The following is a 26,479-nucleotide window of genomic DNA, read 5'->3' as shown; positions in this document are numbered from 1 at the left end:
TTTTCCTACATTAGATCCTCTTTGATCCACTGTGATCCTTCCTCATTTCTTTGTATCCTTTTGGCCCTTCCCCTAAACATCTCATAATCATTTTTACATAAGTCCACAAGCCTCTTCTGTATCCCATAATATTCATGTTAATCATGTTTCTCTCTTCCTATTAGTTAAAAATTGTTGTTCGGGTTGACATTCCTTGAAAGCTCTGCCTGAGCAGTTCCTTTAATAGCCCATCAAGCAGTGACTGAAGCATTCTGGTCCTCATTATTTTCTCTGTTGTGACTTCCTCATTAAGGTTTGTATGTCTGTGTGGTTAGCTTATCCCTTTCTTCATTACTTCTTATTTCTTTAATAGTTACTAGATCACAACCAAATAACTCAATGAATCAGACACTCCCATACGCCCCGTACCCTCCTCCACTGACTGACAGCTATTACAGGATTTGAAAGCACTGAAAAATCTGTGATTACAAGGCCTTAGTTCCATTTTATTATGGACACCGATATCATGATAAGACAGCAAACTTAGACTCCACTGTGCTGATGAAAAGCTGGGATGCACTTTTACATATTTTCCTATGTTCAGGTAGATTTAAGGACAGGACAAGCATGTTTACACAACTTATTTCTGATTTTCTCCATTCTGTGGTGATACACAACACTGTCAGACACTTTACTAACTTTAGCACAGTATTTTATCCAGATGACAAATTATTTTCCAGACTTCACAAACCTTTATCATGATGGTTGAGATAAAAGTAAGAGAAAAAAATGATGATGTAGTTGTGGTTTTTCACTGATGTTCATCTTGTGTCTTTGATGCTTGTTTGCATTATCTTCAGAGGGGTGTTTTATACTAAATGGGAAAAAAAAAATAAAAAACAACAAAATACCAAAAAAACCCACAACTCAAAAGTGTAGGGTGGGGAAATACATGTAATGTAAGAGGATTACTTACAAAGAAACCAAAATAATTTACTAGAAGGTCATAAAGTAGCAGTATCAAATATCTGGCATTGCACAGAGCTATCACACCTCAACATCACATTTCATAAAGAATATGAGGACAGAATTAAAAATGGAAGTCTGCTCTCTGGAAGGCTATTGCTCTCCAGTTTCCTTACAAAATTTCTCATGTGCCTTACGAGTCCCCCCAGGCAATGTCATCCTCACCGTTTCCAAGTCTAAGCTTCTGCTTAAGCTTCTGGATGCCTGGGACTTTAAGAAACTCTATGTCAAAACCTGTCCAAATCTCTCTGCTCTTCTCTACATGGCCTTTCTAATGCAGTCATTCAAACAGTTTTAATCTGTTGTCTTCTTTTAGTTCTCCTTAGTTGTAATTTCCATACCTACTTTGTTCCTTGAATATAAAAGAGTTGTGCTTGACATGGGGAAGTGATTTTTAGAATTGCTTTTTGTTTTGACATTTTAGTTTTTAGCATCAGATCCAGGTGTTTTAAGGGGAGATCTATGGCAAAAAATGCAGTAAGATGAAATACAAGTCCAGTAAGTGGAAAATACAGTTTAGTTACAAATTAAAAATGAGCCCCTTAGTTCACACTCTCCAACTCAATGTAGGCTGTCATTGGGGCAGTAAGAGTGGTCAGGGGGGAGGAGGAAAACAGGTTTTGAATTAAGTGGTTTCTTCATTTGTTATTTGTTAAATTAGTAGCACTTAATGGAGCTGCTAAATTCCTAAGCCAGAGTCTTCAGACTTCAAAAATATGACTTCTTCTATTTTACTTCCAACCGAATTTGATTGCTTAATTTTAGTAAATATAGGTGTATATATGTGGGTGTATGTGGGTAGAAATATCTATATGTATTTGTTGAAAGAGGTGAAATACTTACTTCTTCTAGAGACAGTCTCTCCCTCTGTCCATTTCCATGGCTGTATTTCTTCTTAAGGCACACTGAGGTGGTGATAGTGACAATAAGCATTACAACAAATACACTTATAGTTGAAGAAGCAGCTATTATAGTATTTTCTTGAGTTGAGCCTTTCCTTTCACACTTTTCTCCCATGAACCACCAGTCATCACCAGCTGGACATCTAGAAAATAAAAGAACAAACGTGCTATCACCTAAAGATTAAGATCATGAAAAAGGCTACTTAAAAACAGCTTCTCCCAAGTACCGTTTCTATCTCTATCCCAAAGTATAAATGAAGTTCTCTTAAAATTCACTTCTATTTTAAAGTTGAGTGATCTGGCTTAAACAGAGCTCTGTATCACATTTCCCCTTGTTTCCCAATAGAAAATCAGAGCAGAAACTGACTGCTGGTCACACACTTCTCCAGGATAAAAAGTAGGTCATATCGGCAATGGAACTTCAAATAGCCCACAGATGTCAGAAAATAAATGTTCTCTTCCCATAATTTTTAAAAAAGTCATAATGTTCTGCTTTTTTTGGTTTTTTGTTTTTTTTATTTGTCATCCTGAAACAGCTTTTTGACGCTTCCCGATATTTGTGACCTGCTTCTGTTGTGTTGCACAAGAACTGATTTTCAAAAGGTCTCCAGCATATAATGAGTCATCCTGACTCTTGTTGCTCTTGGCTTTTAGATGTTTGCCTCACAACACTCTCCTGGTCTACCTGCCCTGGCACAGTAGGTTACTATCTTCAGCCTTAGGGCTTGTTGAAGAGCTGGAACAATGCTAACCAGCCAGGTGGGTTACATAAATGTATCCAGAGAGAATTAAATAAAAGTGGGTACTCATTTTTCTTGCAAAGCAAGCAATATTTTTAGTCCTCAGCTTTCATCTCTGGTTTCACAAGCAAGCAGCTACACTTTGGCAATTCATGGTCATAACTTGCTCTACATGATATTTCTGAGTCAAAATCTAAAATAACGTCTATGCAGCTTCCTGCCTGAGAAGTATTATGCATCTTTTCTACTGATACAAATGGTCTTTTGTTTCAAATACATTTATATTTAACTCTTCTAAATTTTGCTATAGGGAATTCTACGGAGATGCAAAGTCCTTTTTATAACATTGGACTAATACATTCCTGAAAACAATAAACATGTTTAAAATGTAATTTACAAGGAAGTCAAGCAGAGTACTTCAAAATGGTCCAATGCTGAGGTTAGGAGCTTTGTTGCCCAAACTGGTCATAAGGTTAATCTTGCAGTAGAAGTTGGAAATATTTGCCTTAATCAGCTATATCCTGTCTTTCCTTTTATTAGGAACAGAGATTTATTCTACTAGAAAGTTTCATTACTGATCCTAAAATTGCATTTGGGAATGATTAAAGGCAGTTACCTGCAAACTGGTGCTCTATCTACAATAACACAGACACCATCGTTTTCACAAGGGTTGTCTGGACAGGAATCTGGAACCCCTGGTTTTTCAGTCAGGGTGACAGAGGGTGCAGTGGTGGTAGACGTAGTGGTAGGTTTGGTGGTGGGGGTGGGCTTGGTGGTGGGAGTCTTTGTGGTGGTAGGTTTGGTGGTGGGACGCCTTGTGGTAGTAGGTTTGGTGGTGGGAGGCTTTGTGGTGGTAGTGACATGTGAGGTAGGTGTGATGGTGTTGCCAGTGGTTGTAGGTGAAGTACTTGGCTGAGTCGATAGTAGATGTGATATATCTGCATGATAAAAACACAAGAAATAAGTCTTCATGTTATTTTTCCTTTTGTTCCGATGATAAATTCTAATAGTCAAGAGAAAGAACCTGTCAACATGTATAATGGATAATTAGTCTTTCTTACCTTTCAGAAGTATGGTATTTCTGAGAAATGTCCTCTAGATTTTTTCAGAAACTGACAATTCAAAGTATTCTATATATGCAAAGCACTCCGCACAGTATATGACACTGCATGTTTACTATACCATAAAGAGTATCAGCTATGTTTACTTACCTTCCATTGTTAAAAGAACATAAACACTGTCATCTTTAATAAACTTGCGGCTTCTAAGTCTTTCATGAGTTAAAAAGGCACTTATTCTACTTCCTGGTCCTCTCATGAATGTAGTTCCATTGGGAAAAGATGCTGGAGACCCCACTTTATCTGGCCTATCCCAAAAATAAGTTGAGGAAGAATCTGGAAAAAAAAAAACCAAAAAACTGAATGTGAGTATGGGACCATTCTGTATCTTTTTCTCAGGAGGGTCTCTTCCTTCTCAGATAATCTCTGCAGTTATATTGAGGCCTCTTTCAACAACTAAGACAGAGTGCATCCTACTTTGCCCACTTCTACTTAACTACTCATGGATATCCTGAATACAGTGAAGACCATAAACTACCTGATATTCAAGGAGTAGGAACAATGCTGAACCTGCCTACAATATTGGCAATTTTTTTGCCTGAGATTCCACACTGATGAGATGTACAAGACAACAGACACCTTCAACCATTTCATTTAGCCTGAGGTATTGAGAAAAGAACCTGACAGAGGTGAGGTAACAGGAGAGCTAGTTGAAAACCTGTTATATTTTCTTTTTAGTTCCTTTGAACTACAGTGGTTGGTAAGATGAGTAGCACATGAACCATCTGTAAATTGAACTAATTTAGCGTTTCTCAAATATAGCATCTCTTGATGTGGATGTAGGGCAAAGGGTACTTGAACATCCTGAAGCCACAAGCCACTTACATCCCCTCCATCAAACCCTGTTTTAAGTCCCAAAGCTGAGCCTGATTGTCTGTGAAAGTACCTGACAGAAGGAAGAAACACCTCTGCTGGTTAGAGAAAGGGTAGAAGATACAAGGCTTCTCCTGGAAATGTGGGGCTATTATTCCTCCATGGACAGAAAAGGGTTGAGCACTGTGGCCATAACAGCAGAGACCACAGCCAAAATGTCAACCATCTGTGAGGGCCCGGTGTGGCACACCCATCCTTTGTAGGGAAGACGTTTAGTCTTTCTCGATGACCCACTTAATTTTCACATACAGTCATGGAAAAATGAATGTAAATCATAAAACTTTCTAAATAATCATGTGAGTTAGATATTTTAGTGACTTCTTCCCTCAGTAATGTTATAGTCTGAAAGCCCAGGAAACCAATTCAACAGGGGAGGTCGTTTCTTTTAGCAAAACCCTTCTATAGAGCAGAAAGTAATCTTGGCTTGAACCCAGTCTTCATCCAGTGGTGAATATGTGTGTTTTCTTTCAGATCTCCCCTTACAGAAGTTCCTAACATTTCTCAGATTTACATCTTTACCTCAGCTGCTTCCCCTCCAACTTATTGTGGACAATTGCTCCTTATCTTCTCACACCTTCAATAAGCAGATTATGTAACATGAATCAGTACTTTGTCCATCTGGAGATTTGCACTGACACCACTTTACCTTTTACAAGGGAGGTGGGGTTGTGTTCAATAACTGCATTTTTATCTGGTATGAATTATGCGTATTGTTAATTCATTGTTTTTCTTTTCAACCCTCCAGAAAACTTCCATTCTCATTAAAGCAGATATAAGTGTATCTTCACAGAGCATGTGAAAGAAATCTTAGTGCACTTGTTTCTTATCCAAACCAACTTTGAAATCCAGGGTCCCAGCTTAACCTATTTGTATGTTCATTTTTCTCTTATCTGTGCATCAATTATATTGTTGCTGTGAGCAAGTGAAGCATTCCAGAAGCTGAAGAAACTGCATTAACTTACAGAAGGGAAAAGTTTTACTCCTTATCTTTAGGCTGCCTTTTAAATGTATTGGATAGTACATCTGATTTTAACAAACCTGATAATTCCAAGGGGTCAGTTGTTATACTTCTTTGGTTTGACATCCGTCGACGAATATCAGGATGCTGGTCAAGCAGAATCATGGTAACTTGTTGCCATGCACAGGGCCATTGCAAGTGGTCATCATTTGCTCCAGAAATCAAGTGAAAGTATATTGCTAAATTAAATGGGTTATCAGCAGTACCATTTACATCCAAGCCAACCTGGAAAGCATATCCTTCACTAGAGTAAAAAGGGGGACTGTATATTCTTCCTGCTGCCCCTGCTGGACTTGTGTTGAGAAGATGTGTGAAATTTCTGATATCCCAGACATGGTGGGGACACTGAGTTTCTGACAAATTGATGTCATCGATAGAGAGGCCTCCTTTTGATAAGCCACTTCCTCTCACACCCTGAAACACAACCCGGAATTTGCTTGTGACATTCAAAGAAACATGATGGAGCTGCCAGTAGGTCACAGGTGAACCTGAAAAACAAGGGTAGGGATTTCTGAGTAAGCACTACAGTCAAACACTACACAGGTCTACAGACCCTGTACTGATGCTATGTAAGAATTTCTCAGTTCCAGAGCAATATCACACATTCTTAATCTTGTTTTTTCAACAGGTTTAATATGCACAGCAGCTCTTTGAGTGAAAACAGTGTCAATATGTTTTTCTTTTATATTTTTAAAGAAAATTGTATTAAATTAAGATAAATACTGTGATAATTAAATGTACACAGATGGCTGTTACCTGCATTATTTAAAAGAAATTAAAAATAGAGCAAAGTTTATTCAAATAGCTGAATAACAACATGTCTCAACAACAGCAAAAAAAAAAAAAAAGGCTACAGAGAATTCTGGGAGCCTAGAACTACAAGATTTATTCACTCAATTGTTCTTGTGTATTTAAATGACTTGTCAGAAGTTTGCCTGTGCAGAAGCACTATTCACTCATCACATGATTAATAGCACTAAGTTCAAATTAAAGCCAGCCATTTGCAACACCAATTTTATCTGGTAAAATTTCACTGTGAGTCTGATGCTGTGTCCAAAAGTGCCTGCACTAGCAAATTCCACTTGACTCCAAGAGCAGTGTGTGCCAAAGCAAAGACCTCTGCACAGGGGCCTTGTAAGGCAAGTGCAGGTGGCACATCCTTTGTTAACAGCACATGCAGCAAAACAGTTTCTTTTGCTGCCTGGTTTATCTTCACCTGAGCAGAAGACCAGGATTTCAGCTGCATTTATGGAATAAGCAGTGTGACTTTCAGGTAGAACCTATGCTTCACTTTCCTAACAATTCTAAACAGAACACAATGGATCTCAGAAATGAGTATTATTTTCTTGCCACTTCTCATTACCATTATGATTAAAAGAAAGACAAAACAAAACAAACTCAAAAACGAGAAAAAAAGCAACCCACTGTTTTCCATTAAATTGCCTTCTGCATAAATTGGAAGTTTTTTGCACTGCACAGATTATATGCAAGACTGGGGTTTCTGACTCCTGCTCAATGGGCAGATCAGCTACTGTGCTATAAAATGTCCCAGCCCCTCTTCTGCTCCTGACCAAAAGGAGCCACAGCTGCCAGAGCCCAGCAGAAAGGGTTCAGGGTTTGTCCCTCAGCCTCTCGAGCCCAGTGGTTCTGTACAAACCCATGAACAGCTCAGCCAGGATGTCAGGGCCAGATCATGGCTGGAAAGGAATGTAGCACCCCTACTTCTCCCAGGCTGTTGACTGCATTGGTGAGGATAATTTCTCACCTGAGAGAAGTGAAACAGCTTGGGAGAAAGGTTATCTGAAACCATTCCTGAAAGTTTCACCAGAGATTGCCAAAGTAGGGACACCCATATGAGATCAGAGACTTGAAAGGAAATTAAGAACCTGAGACAGCAGGCACTGGGGATGGGACCCAATATATATGAAAGAGTGTTTGGGAAGACTGAAGAGTGGAGGAATTAATCTTGGCTTCAAAGTAGGGTTCAAAAGTTTGGAAGGTTCAGACTGATCTGAGAGCTACATCTGCCTCAGCAGCCCTGAGACTTATGTTAAAAATTCCTGATTCCACACAGGGATGATGGAAACATCACAGTGAAGAAAAGAGTAGGAAAAAAAGAAAATAAAACCAGGCACCAGCAGCAGCAGAGCCTAAAAGGGACAAAAAGAGGCAGAAGAGTGGACTTGACACCTATTTAGTAAAAGAGCATGCTCAGACCCTTATTTAACCAGATAATTGAACCAGTTGCAGCTGTAATGGAGACAAGTAATAGTTAAATATTTAAGAAAGTAATTTAATCATAAAGTGACCTTGGCATTTCTAGCTTAAAGAGCTCTTGTCCATTAACTGACTTCAGTTGCTCATTCTGAAGGCCATAGGCTCCTAAAACCACAAGAACTTAATTATCTTCAAACTACAATTCAAATATGCTGCCCATATATTTCAGTAAAGTAATTTCAAATCTTGTTTAAAAAGTAAGGAGTTTCTTTGTTGTTTTTTTTTTCCTGTACTGGTAAGTTAGCTATTCCAGTGCACTTATACTTCCTTTTTCCTTATTACTTTCTTATTCATTGTAATTTATTCTAGTGACCAAGTTTATCTGTTGCTATTGATACCAGCAATTCTAGAAAAGTTAAAATGACCACTCATTAAATTTTAGCTATTTTGGTGATAAAACTATCTTTGTAATGCAAGGGCTTGTAATTGTGGTAATTGACTGTATTATAGGAAAATGGCTGACAGAGGATCCATCAAGTATAATTTCACCAGCAGAGAATCGATTACATTGCTAGAGAAGAAGCCAAAGGATAATGCTAGGAGATGAGTCACTTTGCTACAGTATTTCCCTCCAGTACTTTGAAAAGGACATTGAGTATAGATTAGTGGAAAATGTGATTTTATTCCATACCTTTAATCTCTTCAACAAATCTCAAAGTACCATTCGGATGGGCTGCAGGATACTCCCGGACCCAGACATAGAGCCGGTCACTTTCATGGCCGCTGTTATAAAAATAGAACTGTAAACACTGAAAATCCCTTTTGGGATACAGAATTCGACTCTCCAGGGTGGCTGTGCTTCCTTCTGTTCCAGCACTGGTGTTGAAATGCATGAAGTATCCAGAATCTGTCAAAAGTCAATGAGAAATGAATAGTAGAGGAGAGAGAAAACCAAATTTTCATGGTTTATCCGTATTCTTAACAGTGTACTGTAAAAATGTTAGAAGAGATGCTCAGGTCAGGGTAAGGTAGAAATATTCAGCCTGAGGATGGTTACCTGTTCACATTCTCCAGAGGGAGAACTGTTCTCCCTCTGCAACTTTTTTTTCCTCATTTGACTGTCTCTAGCAATTTGTTCTCAAAAGTGGGAGCTTTTCTCTTTAGCCACTGCCAGTAATCCACAGATGACTCTCAGGAGGACTGCTTTAAGTTCTGAACTCATGAAGTTTTCTTTGGCAGGTTCAGAGACAACTGGCTTTATTCTTATAGAATTGTTCACCTGAACTCTGTTAGTTTATGTGATTTCTAAGCTCCAGACGTTTTCAAAGATTTACTGAGCAATTATTCAGAAAAGCAGCAGTCATTCTGGTGTGCCTGTGCGATAGGTTCAAATATTTTGTGTAGCTCTCATGGTAGGATGTGACACTAAGACTAGAAAACAGCTCAGAAGTGTTAAGGACATTCAGTCTTCTCAAATAAGCAGAAAATTGAACTTATCACTTGATGTTCTTAGGTATGTAGATTTATGTTACTTAGTTAAAAAATAAACTGCAATTTGTCAACAAATAAACAGAGAGCAAGACCAAGATCAAAGTCAACTCCCACGCCTCTTCAGGAAACACTTCCCAGAGAGATAAGAACAGTCTTTTCTCATACCTTCACATTCTTCCATATTAGTGTGATCAGTGTTTGGCCCAGCAGGAACTTGAGACAAACGCTGCCAATCAGTGTTGTCATCTGAACTTTGAATCATGCCACATATGCTTTCAAGTTCAAAACTGCATGTGTCCATGAAAGTTAAGGACGAGGCTATAAAATCAAATCAAAACAAAAGTTGTGAATCTCTGTTATACAACATACCTTCTAATTCTTAATGCTCATAGCCAAGAGCAGAGAACGACTAGAAATGTAAGCACAAAATAATCAGTGGCTTCAAATACTATCAATATTCATAGGTTCAGTGTTTAGGAACACAAAACACTTGGTGACTAATGCTGACATTAATAAGATGTCATCAGGATGACAACAGTCACCAAAGAGTGCAGCTAATTATCATATCACAGTAACATATCACAACTTTTATTTGTAAAAGGAACACTAATATTAACACCAACCCACCAATTTTCACACAGCCGAAAGTCTGAGACTTCCTACTCATATCTCTGCTTTCTTTCACTAGTCCACAGACAGGCAGAGATTTTGACAAAAGTTCATTAATTCATAAACTGCAGTGCTCATTATAGTGAAATACAGCAAAGCAGAAGTTATTTCACTGCAACAGGAAAACCTTGATTTTCAAAATGCTGCATTGAAAAAAAATATTTGGCAAAAGTATATTTGGGACTAATGGATCTCTCATCTCATACAAATTTGTAAGGTCTTGCATATAACCAGTGAAAAATTAAGTGGAGGAAGACTGTGAAGTTACATAGAAAAGCGAAAACACCGTATGAAATATTTTCTCTGCCTGAAGCAAACACTGGATGGGTGAGGGAGGGCAGAGTCCAGGTTTATCCCCATTCTTAGGGTTGTTTCCCATTCTACTATGTCTGAGCTCTGTGTAACCCCAGCCGTGATTTGAAAACAACTGGGTTAATAAAAAGCTTCATTATTATTTCTTTTCAAACTATGTATAAAATAGTGTGTCAGGTCTAAAGATTTCACTGCACCACAAAAAGGACCTTGAGTAGCAGAAAAATCAACCTCAGTGGTATGCCAAATGCTTCATTTAGGCTGTAGCTCGAGGAAGCACTAAGTATGAACTCCTGCCAAATCAGCTCTACTGCTGAGATCTTTTCTGCTCTCCTTGGAGAATGTTTAACAGTCCTCTGGAGGTTGCAAGGCTATCAGAAGTGTGGCATGACCAATACCTTTTAAGATACAGTATTGGTATGACACTGTAAAAGCCATGAAAATATTTTCACAATAACTCTTATATTGATGGCTGACGAAAGGGGAAAAAAAAAAAAAAAAAAAAAAGCAAAATGTCAAATGTCAGGAAGAAGGTAAGCAAAAATGGAGAACTATTAGATGAGAGAACTCTTTGAAATCAAAATACAAAACAAAATATGAAATTGATTTCCCCACACAGGAAAGCAGTAGCCTAACTATTAGAACTAGAACACACCAGCTGAGCAACAGGAAAAGAGTAAAGCAAGACCCATTTGCTTGCAATGTAATTTTTTAAGATTAACTAATGAAACAAGGGAAGGGGACACTGCTTGAGGCAGGTTTTGAACTCCATCTTCACCAAAAGCCAGGAATTTTCCTGATATGTGCTGAAATGCTGGACTTAGAAGAAAATACATGAGGGCTGAGTGCTGAGCCCTAACTTCAGTGGCTGAGGGAAACTTCATGGTCTGTTCTATTAAGGGATATGCTAGAAGGGGAAAGCAGACTAAAATCTAGTGTTATCATATGGTCTGAAAGAAAGTCCTAAAGAAGATATCAGAACAGCAGTAAAGTGTCAATCAGGATTTTCTTAAAACATAACTGTAAACCAGTACTCAGTACTTGGTATAATGAGGCAATAAAGTATAAGTTTTCATCTGAGTGCTGGGGCACACTTGATGCAGTCACATTTACACAATTATATTCCAGCTTGGCCACAGAGTTCTCTGTATTTCTCTGTCATTTATTTTCACTCAACTTTTCAAATAAATCCAATGTGAGCAAAATAATTTTTGACCACTTCTGAAAGAGACTGTGTTTTAAAATGAGAATGAACTGTTAAAAGCTTGTATTTTCCTTATAACAGCATGTGTACCCTATTTGCATGAACACACACTGTCACACTGATTGCATGAGAGCAGGGTAGGTATGACAGCCACAGCAAAGATACTTATTTCTGAGCAACAGCTGCAGAATAAGGGGAAAAAAGCAAAAACAAGCAAACAAAAAAAGCTTGCACCAGAGCACACATTTTAAAGAGACACCCAAGGGATGACCAAAATCAGTTGCTGAGTGAAGCTGTTTTTTAAGTAAAGGTCAGATAAAATTGCATGGAAAATTCTGCTACACAGCAGTGTTTCTGCAGGGGGGCTATGTCATTTCTAGCTATACCATTATTTCTGGTGTTTTTAGCATAATTCACTGCTCCAAATATGTTAGCATCTCTTCCACTTGTGCCTGGATGAGTTCAGCACGTATGTATCTCTCTCATTTCTTTCACATGCCAGAGGCAAAAAAATTAAAAGAAATGGAGAGACTTACAGCAATTGTACAGCTGGTTTAGTTTCTCCAGATCATAATCACTGAAATCCATTCGCTGTCCTATTACATCCATGAAGTCTGGAATGTTAGTGACAATGGTGGGTTCAGTTCCATTCCTGAATGCTGTTTTGCTGTAGTGCATCACAGAAGTATAGTCATAGGGAACATTCAAGAAGTCTGATATTTTATCATCATATTTGTTGAAATTATGTTCTTTACCTGTGGGGGAAAAAAGGAAAGACCAGGAGTACCAAGTTTTTATATTCAGACTTAATGTGACAGCAAAATTCATCAGCTTCCTGAGTACTTTTTTGTGGTTCCTTACTTGTACTTACTCTGTAAAACTATTTTATTTCTAGTCTAGGCTTATTTACTTTCTTCTTTCAGACACTGGAACATAACATGATCATTTTTCCTGGGTTTTGCTACCAGATATATTTTCCCTGTGAAGCCTGTCAACTATGATGGGTTTGTGATACTCAAAAATAGTGATACTGTTTCAGTACTCAAATAAATGCAATTCAAAACTGTAATGCCTCCCTGCTTCTCATCTGTACTGTGTTAAGTTTACTCACTGGTCATATTAGCTTGCAATAAATGAGTTCGAGTTGTCATTAGATAATTTTCCAGAATTTAAGTATACATATATTTTCTGGGATATGAGAAAAAAAACATTACTAACTACCCAATGGAATGTAGAGTTTTAAATGTTTTAAGTTACTCAAAATGCAGTAACTATATTATGGTCAATGTAAAAAAGCTGCAGCAGTTTTAAATTGCTAGCAGTAGTGTAATTTGTCATTGAAGAGTCAGCAAACCATAATGGAAATCATACAACAAAGTCTAAGTCATTTTCTGTAATACATACTTGCATATGCACCCAATGATTGATCACAACTAAGAATGCATTAGATTTAATCATTATCTGTTTTTTTCAGTCTTCTGTGTGTACCTGTGCAAGGAAAGCATCAAGCTTCTGGATGGGGTCTCCCTCATCTGCACCCCCTTACTGCACTCTCTGGTGCCCACACTGGCTGTAAGGGCCAGGGAGAAAGAGTACAACCAATATTTTCACTGAAGATTTTCTATTGGCTTTGATCACACTGGGTTTTTCAAAGCAGGGTGATTTTTTTTCCAATTACTTTTCTTTTGTTAAAGGCTCTCAGAGTAGCAGTGCTTTTAGAGTACTCATTTAAGCAAAATAAATTACTCTCTTCTGTTGCTCTGCTGCACAACATGTAGCATGACAGGATTCAGATCTCTTGTGAGGTCTGTGGAAATGCTGTTCCAAAAGGAATAACCACAGGAACAACAAATGAGGCTTTCTAAGCCAGATAGATGGCACTTGATATTTAATTCATCGATACACTGGCTTTGAAAACTACACTAGGTCCTGGCACGTGAATAGTGCAACCACCAAAAGATAGCTGTGAAAGAAGGGATGTTCCACAGCTAAGCCCCCTAACACCAGAGCCTGAAAGGAAAAATGGGGGGAGTGACTGACCAGACTGAATCCTGTCCCAGATGATGGACACGTAGTCATCCCGGTCAGACCGTGACTGCTCATGCCAGAATCCCAGGGCATGCAGGAACTCATGCTGGATTGTCCCAGTCCTGTCACAGTTGGCTCCAATGGAGAGCTCCTGCAACCCGTGCTGAAGGTTTCCAACTGAGGACCAGCAGCTAATATTGAAATGAAATGAGAGGGGGCTCTGTGAGACATGTAATATCCTCATGCCATGGGAAATCCAGCATCAGTCTGTTCAATAGGTGTATTTTCAACTTGAGTTTTCAAATTGAGTCTTGAAGCTACATATTGCTACAGAGAGCACCTCTTCATTGACCTGTTCCCTACCAGATCCTTTTCTCACATATTTAGCAGTTCCTGACCCTGGCTCTATTTTTCTGTTTTTTAATGGTCTTTAGCAGAAAAATGATGAGCTATTTGTGATAGAAGAAAACTGATGAGGATTTCATTGGTATATTGGTAAACATCAAAGACTGTGGACACGAAATTTAGAGCAATGAAGGTACTATGAATTAACAATTTTTATCTAGAACACAGTGTGTGGCCGTGACTGCACTTTGAGCCTGTCCCTATTGTAAGGTAAACCAGGTTTACATTCTGAAGGGTTGGTGGATTTGACAGTGTCTGTAACAAACTCTTTTCTTTCTAGTTATTTGTGAGCTGCTCCACCAGAACATTTGCTGCTGACACACACTCATGAGGACCAGCAAAACTACAGCTGTGCTTGGAGTTTTCAGTAGAGAAATAAAAAATTCAGTGAGTTCTCTGCACAAGCCAATGAAATGGCACCCTATATCCACAAACTAGTAAGCACTGAGAGTTACATTTAATTTGGTATTTTATGCAGCAAATAAATCAACACTTATCCAATGAAGTCCATAAAATTAATCAGGCACAAAATATGTCATAGGATTTGCAGTCCTATCACCCCAGAAATTTAAAACCACAAGCACACCATGTGCTTTCGAACTCTGTAACTTATTAGTGCAAAAAATTCCCCAGTATTTCTCTTTCCACAAAGTAGTACAGGCCTTGGCTATTGATTACTCATTAATACCACAGCATGAGACCTTGGCAGGAACACATGTGGTATCCATGATTTCACAGGCTTCCCTTGAACAAGGCCTCACAGTGATTATGAAGATTTTTCTGGTACTGCAGAAGTCCAAGAAGTCCATCATAATTCTGGGCCCACCTCATACTAAAACAGCTGCCTCTGGCTTCACTAAAAGCACATCCAGGACAGCTGGCAAAACCAGCACCCCATAAACCAGGGCATGCAGCTTCCCCTTGCCTTCACTCTGCCAAATGTCCACGACACCATCATCCAGGAAACACAAAGAAAGTAAATACAAGGCCTATGTCACCCAGCACCAAGAATAGTGGGTGGGACAGAGCACTCTAAACCAATGTGTATCTGGAGTACCATGTCAGCCAAGTCTTAAGGGTGGAGAAAAAAATGGGAGGAATGTCCCAGCTTCCACAAGTGTGTGAGAGCTCTATCTCCTGATTCAATGCTTCCTGCATTGCTAGGTGCTCTATCAGAGGCTAGAAGAATAGAGAAGCTCTGAGTAATTCCAGCAGCCTGCTTTTTGTTAGATGGGCTATAATTTCATACGTGCCATCAGTAGCAATGAGGCCACTTGGAAGTCCTGTTCTCTGAGAGTTAAAACTTATTTTAGGTCCATTTTTTTTTACTAATGTCCTGCTAGTAAATAACTTTCCATATTACAGAATCATAGAATGGTTTTGGTTGAAAGGGATTGTTAAGATCATCTAGTCCCAACTCCCCTACAATGAGCAGAGACACTTCCCACTTGACCAGATTGACCAAAGCCCCATCCAACCTGGCCTTGAACACTTCCAGGAGGTGACAGCCACAACTCTCTCAGCCCAGATCACCAGACTAGCATGAGCACACAGACACTTCAATTTACCAGCACCATGCTGGTTAGCCAGGGATCTGTATCAGTTCACTTCTGCACAGGTTCCCTTTGCCATGTTGCCAAAGTGGCAAAGTGTTGGGGTGAACTCCTAGGAGATATCCATGAAAATCTGATATCCCATGTGGAAATACTAGAAATGTGGTTGATGCTCCCTGGTCTGCTAACTATCTGACTCTATGACACCATGCAAGTTTTCCTGCTGAATGAGTTCTGCTCTTCATGAGAAGAATAGCAAGAAATCCATTGCAGGAAGACACCCCAGACTGTTCTGTGAGCTCTACAGACACCAGCCAGATCTGATGTCCCTGCATTTCGTAGTTCACAAGCATCCCTTATGTATTTTGCTTAGCACACAGGCTGGAGTCAAGAAAAGGTCTTCACATTTATCCACAGCCTAACCACTGCTGCAGATGCATAGGACTGAATAGAGGGTGAGGTGAAAGGCTGTGTGCTAGAAAACCTTATACATATCTCTACTCACTTAGCATTATAAATATATATGTATGTATATGTAAACCCAATAAAAGAAGTAGCCAAGGCTTGGCAAATAGTAGATAAGGAATGTGGACATGGAGAGGGCTCTTTGCATGGGGGTTGGTGAGCACTGTGCACGTATATCAGAGACTATAAAAGTATTTTTACACAGGGCAGTCCACGCAACAAAATAGCAGCAGGCTTCTGTTGTGGTTGGCTTAATTTGAATTCAGAAGGATCCATATGGGAACTTTATGGCCTACTACAAATCCTTTTGACACAAAGTTCCCCCACCTCCTTCAGTCTGTTTTGTAGATGCAAGCCAAGATCAGAAAGGCAAGGATGATTTATCATCTTTTCCTTGGTGTGACAAAACCTCAGGAATCCGGCTGGTGTTGCCAAGGACTTTGTGCTACTATGTGCCCTGTACCCTCTGGACAGGCCTCCAGTCTGCAGTTAGAAGAGTCCTACTTGATTTTTTAAAAAACAGTCAGGAATGGTAAAGTGGAAATTGGTTGGTTTTCCCACCTTTCACCTTGTTCCATTATTTCAGGAGAGGGATGGGATGGAATGAAATGAAAGGCAGCTAATGCAAGGTCAGTCCTGGTAATTTCTTTGTACAGCCCCCCCAAGCTAGTTCATTAAAACTGGACAGCCAGTTTCAGGAGACTGCACTATTTAGCTTCAATCTTTTCAAAAGTGCTACTGAAAAAAAAAAGTGCTACATTTCTTTATGAATGTGTCTGCTGAGGTAATAGAAACATTTCAGGGCAAGCAACACACCAGGCAGTGAAGGCAAGACATGCTGTCCCACTAGAGTGACTTGTTTTCTTCATCACTGTGACTCATCTGTCTTTAATAGACACAGAAATGAAACATTGTGCAGAGGCCTTTTTCTTACTTGTCATAGGCTAAACATGGTGGTTCTTTTTCCGGTACAATCATTAGCAGATTCAATGTCTACTTTATGTGCTGAAGGACTAAAAAATTTAGCTCCATGAATTTTCCATTTGGCTCAAAAAGCTGATGAGTCGCTACCACAGGAAAATGGATTGCTCCCTAAGTCTCCACTTTTGTATCTTTTAGGGTTGAGTTTCAATGTCATGTGCACAGCATGAAGAGCAGAAAACATAAAGAGCCAGAGACTGAAGAAAATTTGAAACAATTATCTGCTACAAATATCTCAGAACAAGCCAAAGGGAAAGGGGGACTTTTCTATTATCAGAAAATCCTTTACCATTTATGAATGTATTCTCATACCAGGAAATTATTTTCTGAAAGTAAATTTCCTCACAAGGCTATTAAGTTTTCCCTGATTTTTTCTAACAGAGAAACAGTTGTGTACAGAGTGCAGAATATATTTGTTCTTGTTGCATTTTTTTGACAGAGACTGTCTTGGAAAGGGAAGCAGCTGGGGCAATTTTGACTTCTTTACTGGAGTCTTATTTTGCAACATATATAGCTGAATAGCGTAATTATTAATCAAAAGAAGTAAATAAACAGAAACCTCTGTAAAATATCTCAGTGCTGTACAGCATTTAAAAATATCACTGTTATAGCCAAGAGCTGATGTGACATCATTCAAATGCAATTCCATTTGTTATAGTCAAACTGCTGCCCCACAGTTAGAACTACCATATTTCTACTGGATTTTTTTTCCTAAAAACTAGTGTTTAATAAGAATGACCACTTGAAAGTGACACTCTGTCAATAACCCAGTAACCAGTCTAGAAAAAAAAATTGGCTTGTTTCTGATATACTTTACCGTGCCCAGAAAATTAGCTCTTATAGGACTTGATTACCTCTTATATTTAAAAATAAGTATTAGCAGGAAATAGTTGATGACTACTAGGTAATACCTGTTTTGGGAACTACTAAAATTTCCAATTGAAAAAAGACTGGAAAAAGAAACAACAACAAAAAAAAAATTATAATCAGATATATCAGTTTTAGAGTGAATACTGGCCATGAAAATAACCTGTAGCCAAACAGGATGAAAATTTTTTTATATTACTCCTCTTACCCACTTCCTTTGAAGACAGATATGTAATTCTTCTCCCCTTCCCAAGGTTTGAAGTCAATACAGGTTTTCAGTCGATACTGTTCAAATGCCTTGAGGATGACCCCCTTAGCATTCAGTTCTGCAAAGCAAACAGTGTTCTTGTCAATACTGAGCCAACAGCAAGTCCTAAGTACTGTTCCAGCAATATTTGATTAAAATAAACAGGCTTTTTGCTGAATTAAGAGCCAGGTAGGGAACTAAGCCCCATAGTTTTGATTATTGTGATACTACATCTTCTTCTTGTTTTGTTTCCAGACAATTTTTCTTTGATACTTACGTATAAAATAGGACATGGTGATTATATAATACCTGATAGCGCATGGTTCCTACCTTTGCAAAACCTTTAATTTACTTTGCTGAGATATATGTGAACAACTTTTAAATAAACAGGGAATGAAGACATCAGATTTCACCTCATGCAAACTGTAGGCTACAGATATCTCACAGAACTTGAATTGCTAACATTATGTCTGGGTTGTCTCCTCTAAGCAACTCCCATCGTTTCCATCCCTTCAGAGGTTTAGATATGAACCTCAACGGAGGGTGGGTGATTTTTTTTTTCCCTTCACACTGTGTAGTAAGGGCACAATGTCCCCATGTGGCATGTGGTCTGAACTCCCTGTCTTATCACTTGCCTCTGCTATGGAGAGCCACAGCCAGATGAATTCAAAGGGAGAGAGACAAGCTAGGATCTGTCCCTGGCCCCAGAACAGGGGAGACAGCAATATGTCATTCCAAACTGCTTGCCATTGGTGCTGTAGATGATGTAAATGGCCAGGTATACTTGTTTCCTTTAAAAAGATCTTCATTGCCCTGCTTTTCCTTCTGCTTAGTACAGTTTCACATCATGTGCTTTAAAAATCACATCAATCTGCTGAGCCATAGTAACGGAGGCATAAGAAACATCCAAGAAAGGAGCACCAACACCAAGATGATGTACCCCACTTGTGCATATCCAGGTCCAGTCCTATTGAGGGAAATAGTCTGCTTTGGACTTACAAGAGGAAAGGGTGCCACAGCATCTTCATTTTGATTGACACAACACACAGACAGATGTACAGCAACAGCAAATACTGTACCCAAGCTATCATCGAGGACATAGGGGATAACACGTGGCCACCGATAGTTGTCACCAATGATGGAGTTTCGGTCCTGAGGGAAAAAAACAACTATGCAGTCCTCAGTAAAAAATTATTTAGGACCAGGGACTACAATAGTGCTAAAGCAAAGCATGTCTCCTACAAGTCCATGTAAAAAATATATGAAATCAAAGAACTAACAGCTTTGGCAGATCGGTCAGAGATCTAAGGCTTGGGTTTGAGATCCTTTTACTCCCTTCTACCAGTGTCTCTGGTTTCTGCAGCATTTTCTCCATAAGAATTACTTGAGATTTTAATGCACATGTGAGAAGATCTTCAGCTCCTGTGGGAAGCATTAAGATCTAAAGTCCTGAAAACTGGAGAGGTTAATAATTCAGTAATTTTTCATGATGTAGGAGTGTGTTCCTATGCCCTTGGCAAATGCTTTCCTTGCTTTCACCAGTATGCCCAAGCCAAAGAAGTTCACCAAAAAAGGAGAGTAAAACACCACTGACTTTCAGGGGTACAAGACACTTTTAGGGTTTCTACTGAGAGATGTAACTTGCTGTGTTTTGGGGTTTTTTGTTTGTTTGTTTGTGTTTGTTTTGTTTTGTTTGTTCTTTGTGTGGTATTAAGGATCAAATTTACCCACTGGTTTTAGTGAATCTACTTACATGATGAAGGTTTTGCAGCACTGGTCTGGAAATTCAATTGGCTCATAATAAATGTTATGCTGATAAATTAAGGATCTTTATATAAACTTGTCTGGATAGGATCAGTTCTGCTGAATCCCTTAAAAGTGCAAGTATAAAAACCACAGTACAGGAAACAAGAAACTAATTCTATTGATCTGATGGCTAAACCAATCTTATTTGGGATACTGTTTCTGCAAATGCACCCCACTCTTTAATTTTCTGTGATGTTTGGTAGGAATCTATCCCCAAACATTTTCAGTTTATTGTTACATAAACAGCCTTCATTGTTAGTAGGAGCAGGATGCATCAACCTTTTATTTTCGTGCTGGTGATAATTTAAATTGCATAAGACAATTACACATTTCTGGTTTCATGTTTTATATTTGAACTCACCCTATCAAGTTTGATGTCTCCCTCAAAAAGGTCTAGTCCTAAAGCTAAAGAAGAGAAGAGATTAGCATTCAGTTATTGTATTGATCTGTGGTTACCGTAACAAAAACAACCACAAAAATTAAAAGATAAACTGAATTTTTAAAAACCTTCATTGATGTCAAAGATGTCTTGCTCAATTCCTCCATCCACATCTATTCCTGAAAAATAAAAAGCCAAGTTAGGCAGGACATTAGCTCTTGCTGTTATCTTTATGAAGTGTGAAAATTAATGCAATAACAATAACAGTAATTATAAGTCTGTGTCTGTCCTAGCAATGTTTATGAGCAGCTGTTTTTGTTGACTGCCTCCCGTGCATACAAATAGATTTCTAAACAGAACTCACCAGTTGTCTCTGGAGCAGGCTGGGGAGGGGAAAGAAAAAAAAAGATATTATTAGAAAGGCACATAATGAAATGCAGCTCGCGTTACTCTCTCAGCAGTATTAGGGATGCAATTTAAGCTCAACTGACAGCACTTAGAGCATGGCTTTGTATCAGATTGACTTGACCCACTGCCTTCTCATTTAACTGGCAATGTTTTTGGGCTGGCTTTGTGTCCTCCCCAATCCAGGATGCCCAACAAGTAAATCGCCCAGTGCTGCCTCTGGGAAGTTTTCACAACAGTTTTTCTCTCACAGTTTCAGGCAGTGCCTAACAATCTTTCACAAACAGGAAAAAAAAAAAAAAAAAAAAGCCTGTGATTTCTAGTAAATCAAGTATTGCTACTTAGTCAGGCACATAGCAAGGGCTGGGTATAGAGTCCAGGTCACTTCATCCCCCTTCAGTGGTGTGGGTGTACTCCTCAGCAACACCAACTCAAAGGTGGTTTCTGCAATTCACAAAATTCAGGTTCCACAATAGAGCAAGACCATAGAATGATACACATAGCACACTTTACCTTGCCATAACATGCCCACAGAATATAATCTATACTTTTTTATTGGACTAGATGCTTCATTTTGGACTGGTTTGGACTGCATAATACTACGCAGCTATTTCTCACACAGTGAATAAAATAAAGAACAGCCTTTCTAAGCTATTGTTGCTGGGTGGGTTTTCTTGTTTCTCACCAGAAGTCTTGTGTTCATGTGTTTGAAAAGGAGTTCACAAACTGAAGGTAAAAAACACCCTTAAATTCTAAGCTCTGACAATACACGTTACAGATACAGCAAATGGTAAGATGTAGCACCAGTTCTGCAAAGCAGGGTGAGATGTGAGATTTTTACTTTGTTGTTTACTAGAATTCCTTTCCTCCCCACCCCCAACAGTTTTACTTCACAGATATAATTTGTTATCTTTCATACATGCAGTTATGCACATAGGACTTTGTCAGGGTGAAAACCATTTGCAAATGCCATCAAAAGCAATTAAGATTACAAGATCAGAATGTTGAATAATGTCAAAAATCAAGTCCATGCAGTCCACAAGAATATTAGTTTTGGTAATCTTTACCACCTGTATGATGGTTAAGAACATAGTATGGCCAGAATATTCAAGACAGATTCAAGTGCACATGTACTTGACAGAATCAGTGTTCAACCATCAACATCCCACCCGCAGTAAAATCAATTAAAAAATATATATCAATATCTGTATCACCCTGCACACTATGACATGTCCTTAAGTGCCCCATCTACATGTTTTTTTAAATACTGTATAGACATACATCCATGGATGCTGACTCCACCACCTCCCTTGTCAGCCCATTCCCCTTGTCAGCCCATTCCAACACCTAACTACTCTCTCAGTAAAGAAATTCTTCCTAATATGTAGCCTAAACCTCCCTGGTGCATCTTCAGGCCATTTCCTCAAGTCTATTCACTTGAGAGAAGAGGCCAACACACACTTCCCTACAACCTTGTTTCAGATAGTTGTAGAGGGCAATAAGGTCTCCTCTCAGCCTCCTGTTCTCCAAACTAAACATTCCCAATTCCCCCAGCCTCTCCTCACAGGGCTGGTTCTCCAGACCCTTCAGCTTGGTTCTTCTAGACCTGACTTTTAGAACATAAAGATGAGAACAATTTTGAGGACAAACATAACTGTAGACTAAAACTAATGGGGTTCATATAAAAACTTTGACCAAGTGCAGAAAAAAATCACAACTGTCACTTGGAAAGGTTCAGAATGAAAGCTTTGAAATTGTCTGAGTGTCCTATTTTAGCTTTTTAACAAAAGATAAATTTTCAATCTGAAATGACCATCTTGTGAAAACTTCAGCAAATGGCAGTAAGAAATTACAGTAAATACAAAAGCCTGAAACCTCATTTTATCATTTTGTTTCACCTGAGTGAAAATTAATTCAAACTGTTTCTACACATGTTTTGTCAGATTTTAATAATATGTTCTGATTGTCTAAGAGGAGAAACCATTTTTTGCCTAAAGAAACAGAGGCTATAATAGGTTGTAGGTTTAAGAGAGATAATGCCTAATTGGCATGAGATAGCATAATCAAATGGTTAATATCTAAATGTTATATAAACAGGTGAAGTGTTTAATCAGCTCCTTCTGCTGCTTCTTAATTTTCTGAATGAAAACTACCACCCACATACATCCTTGTCCAGTCTACAGTCAGGATTTTGACCTTGAAGTGCCAGTTGCAAAAAACATTGAGTAGAATCTGTTTCCTGACCCAGTTTCTCCTGAAACAGTCCTGTTTCAGTACACCACAGTTTTAGATTGTTTCAAAATTTTGTAGATTTTAAGATACCTGACTTTTAGAAACCCAGTGTCACGATGGGATAGTGGCCAATCCACACTTCTGGAATATGGCAGATGCAAATGCTGAAGGATTGATTTTGATCTCATATTTCACTGAGTAAACTGATATTATTTAGGTTTATATTGGTACATGATAGGTAAGGGTGAGAACTCTGAAAAAAAGAGTAAGCATATATAACTGTATACAGATAGAGCTTAATAACACAGAATATCTTTTCCAGACATTGATAAATCTTCAATGCCAATAGATTCCTCTTACATTCTGAAGTTTTAGTGCACAAATATCCTCTTGTTACATTTCTTTGCCACTGGATATACATAAGATGGTATCCAGTCCATGTCTTCAAGCTTTGAAATGAAAGTATAGCTTGTAAAACAAGCTGAAAGTCCATGGGCAAAGTGTGTAACACACATACTGAAGAGTTCATTTGCTTTTAAACTCTCACACAGATTCCCAGCTAATGTGGAGAGGAAAACAATTACAACTAAATCTCATAATATTCAGAAATTAACATCACGTTGCCTTATTTTCTGTTAAAGATTGTTGATGGATGAGAAGGTTGTTATTTATGTTGAATCCTCTTATAACCATTAAGGGAGAGCAAAAAAGTTTCTACAGTTTCAATACTTATGAACTACAATATATCCTTATCAACTAATCAGAAAGTATAACTGTAATAAAGGTAAAAACTGGCTAGCTCATGGAAAAGCTCCCTTATCAGTAGCAAAAGCTCATAAAGTGATATCAATGTAGCCAAGCCCAGTAGTACTTTTGCTGCATAAATCAAAATGTGAGTGGCTGAAGAATGTCAAAATCAGAAGTTGGCTGAAATCTGGGCTGGTCCTCAGTATCTGAAAACAGCTGCTGAAAGTTTTATGCTGAAGGAAACCCTTTCATTATTCCTTTCTACTTCCTTCTCAACAAAACTAATCCTGTGAATCTCAACAGCAAAATACTCAGTTGCAAAAGCTGTATAACATAGAATAGATACTGTAATCCCACTTAAATAATGTCACAGTAGGTTATACTTTACTCTGGAGCTTACCCTGAAGCTATAAACAGCTGAAATGAACATTCAGCAACCTATGTTTTTTCATTCTCCAAACTAATCATATTGTGTATCATATGTGTCTCTACAAAAAATTATCACAAGATGAACAAAATGTTATATTTCACCACAAAAGACAGGAAATATCTCAACTATGACATTTTTTTGGCATTAAATAGTTCCACTGGATTAGAGGAACAGAGAGCAGTAATTTACAAGTATATCCAATGGCTAAAAAGGCATCAATTTCAACATCAAATATATAGTGCTATAGAAAAAAAAAAAAAAAAAAAAAAATTCCATTCAGATATGGAGTAGCAAAATAAACATTAATACTTATCTTGGTTCTAACCCCAGACTTGCTAATCTGGTAACAATACTTTGAATACTAGTGGACATTTTGCTTAGATGGGGAATGCAAGATAAGCTCCTCCCATGTATAGCCAGGTCTATTAAAAATAGCATTCAGACCCTGAGGAAACATATATCGTTCTCTCTTCCATGTAGATGACATAAGAATTCTTATTTTGCAAAAAGAAACATACTTAATCTTTCCCTCTCAAACTCATATTAAGCTGTATTGCTTACCCAATCATATAAAGAATAAACATTCTTTGTTTTCTTACCTGACTCCAGACCACCTGAAGAAGAAGCCAAATTAAGAGTGCAGGCACAGAAAACCAGATCATAGTGTTACCCAGTCAGCAGTTACATGGACAGAATTTCTGACTGACTTGGTATTTAAGACAGTAAATATCATAAAGTAAAACCTTTGTCCTTTTATGAACGATTAACTCGCCTACCTTATTCTTTCCCCGTAAGTCAAGTCCATCAGTGCTATATTGCAGTACACCTTAACTATTTTTAAGCATAGCTGTGAAAAAAGGATTGGACACAAATTAACATTCAGGATGAAATGGACACAAGAAAATGGAACTAGAGGAGCTACAAGACATTCCAGTTAAACATAAGAAAAAAAATTCTATTCTAAGTGTTTCTAATCAGTGGAACAGGCTGCCCAGAGAAGCTCTGGAGCCTCTATCCTGGGAGACAGCCAAAATCCAACCCATGGCCCTGAGCAACCTGCTGCAGGTGACCATGTCACAACCAGGGGGACTGGACTAGGGGATCTCCAGAAGTGCCTTCCCACCTCAGCCATCCTGTGATTCAGTGACAGAAAATGAAAGTGGGAAATGTGTGCACCTAGAAATACCTGTCAGCAACATAAACCCAGTACTTTGCTTTTAGAAAAGACAATGCCATTTCTGTTGCTGATGTGTGTGAAATACAGCATTTGTCAGTAAATCACATAATGGTATTCTTCTGGGCTGCTTAAAAATTCCATACAAAATAAAATTTTAAATGTCAGTACCATTGTACTATCACCGCTGGCTTTTACTCCTTGGCGCTTTAGTGTATTTCAACTTGAGTCATTTCTTCTTACTAGCTGCAGAAGAGTGTTGAAATTGCCAGTTTCTTATTACACTTAAACTGAAGGTACTTGTAGTAATTGCACAGAATCATAGAATGGCTTGGGTTGGAAAGGACCTTAAAGATTATCTAGATCCAACCCTCCTGCCATGGGCAGGGTCACCTGTCACTACATTAGGTGACTCAAGGCCCCATCTAACTTGGACTTCAACACTTCCAGGGAGAGGACATCCACAGCTTCCCTGGGCAACCTGTTTCCGTGTCTCACCACCCTCATAGTAAAAAATTTCCTCCTAATATCTAATCCTAATCTCCCCTCTTCAAGATTGAAAGCATTGTCCCTTGTCCTCTTGATACACCCCCATGTAAAAATCCTTACCTCAGCATCCTTGTGGGCCCCTTTAGGTATTGGAAAGCTGCTACAAGGTCACCTCGGAGCCTCCTTTTCTCCAGGCTGCACAACCCCAACTTCCTCAGCCTGTCTTCATGGGGGAGGTGCCATGATAAGCTTTGTATGCTTTGTAGGGGAGGTGTATGATAAGACTTGGCAAACATTTCACTTTCCTAGACCAATTATTTGGTTAGAAGACCATAAAAACTAAAAATGGGATTGAGATTTTTGTATTGTAGATATATAGTCCCAAATTATTATATTAAAGTAACGTTTCTTATATTACTTCAGCTACCAGTTTACAAGAAAGAATGGGTTGATCCTAAGTAATGAGGACACCAGAACAATTTCTAGCCACTGAGATCCACGCTTGTTTCATTGTTGATCCATTAAGAAGCAGCAGTTGCAGATACTGCTGTTCTTATAATATTAGGTTTTCCAACACAGGTAACACCAAATATTGTAATCCTCAACCCACCAGTAGTGGTGGTGTCAACTGTCCTCAAAGTAGTGATGTCTGAAAGGTTGAAAAGCTCTTTTGTTAAGATTTCTTCTGCAAGTTCAGCCATCCTTGAATTCCTCATGCTGTC

The 26,479-nt window shown here is 38.5% G+C and overlaps 1 protein-coding gene across 2 annotated transcripts; it reads right to left on the bottom strand.

Moving 5' to 3' along the window:
- Nucleotides 1–464: 464 nt before the first annotated feature.
- MEP1B (meprin A subunit beta) lies at nucleotides 465–24,803 on the bottom strand. 2 transcript variants are annotated; one of them, XM_071737431.1, is made up of 15 exons: nucleotides 24,694–24,801; nucleotides 20,645–20,663; nucleotides 20,409–20,459; nucleotides 20,263–20,306; nucleotides 19,175–19,247; nucleotides 18,057–18,174; nucleotides 13,590–13,768; nucleotides 12,086–12,304; nucleotides 9,530–9,682; nucleotides 8,565–8,780; nucleotides 5,677–6,144; nucleotides 3,859–4,041; nucleotides 3,264–3,585; nucleotides 1,849–2,050; nucleotides 465–853 (listed from the first exon to the last, which is right to left on the bottom strand). In XM_071737431.1, the coding sequence occupies exons 1-15, from the start codon at nucleotides 24,754–24,756 to the stop codon at nucleotides 836–838; spliced, it is 2,328 nt and encodes a 775-aa protein (XP_071593532.1). In that variant the 5' UTR covers nucleotides 24,757–24,801; the 3' UTR covers nucleotides 465–835. The 2 variants fall into 2 exon arrangements, with proteins under 2 accessions (XP_071593532.1, XP_071593533.1); XM_071737432.1 differs by lacking the exon at nucleotides 3,859–4,041 and having other exon boundaries at nucleotides 24,694–24,803.
- Between the last annotated feature and the right edge of the window lie 1,676 nt (nucleotides 24,804–26,479).

This window comes from Heliangelus exortis, chromosome 2 (assembly GCF_036169615.1).
Source record: "Heliangelus exortis chromosome 2, bHelExo1.hap1, whole genome shotgun sequence".
Lineage (NCBI taxonomy): Eukaryota > Metazoa > Chordata > Aves > Apodiformes > Trochilidae > Heliangelus > Heliangelus exortis.
The sequence above is the reverse complement of the archived record's forward strand: the minus strand, read 5'-3'. Positions and strand labels throughout refer to the sequence as shown.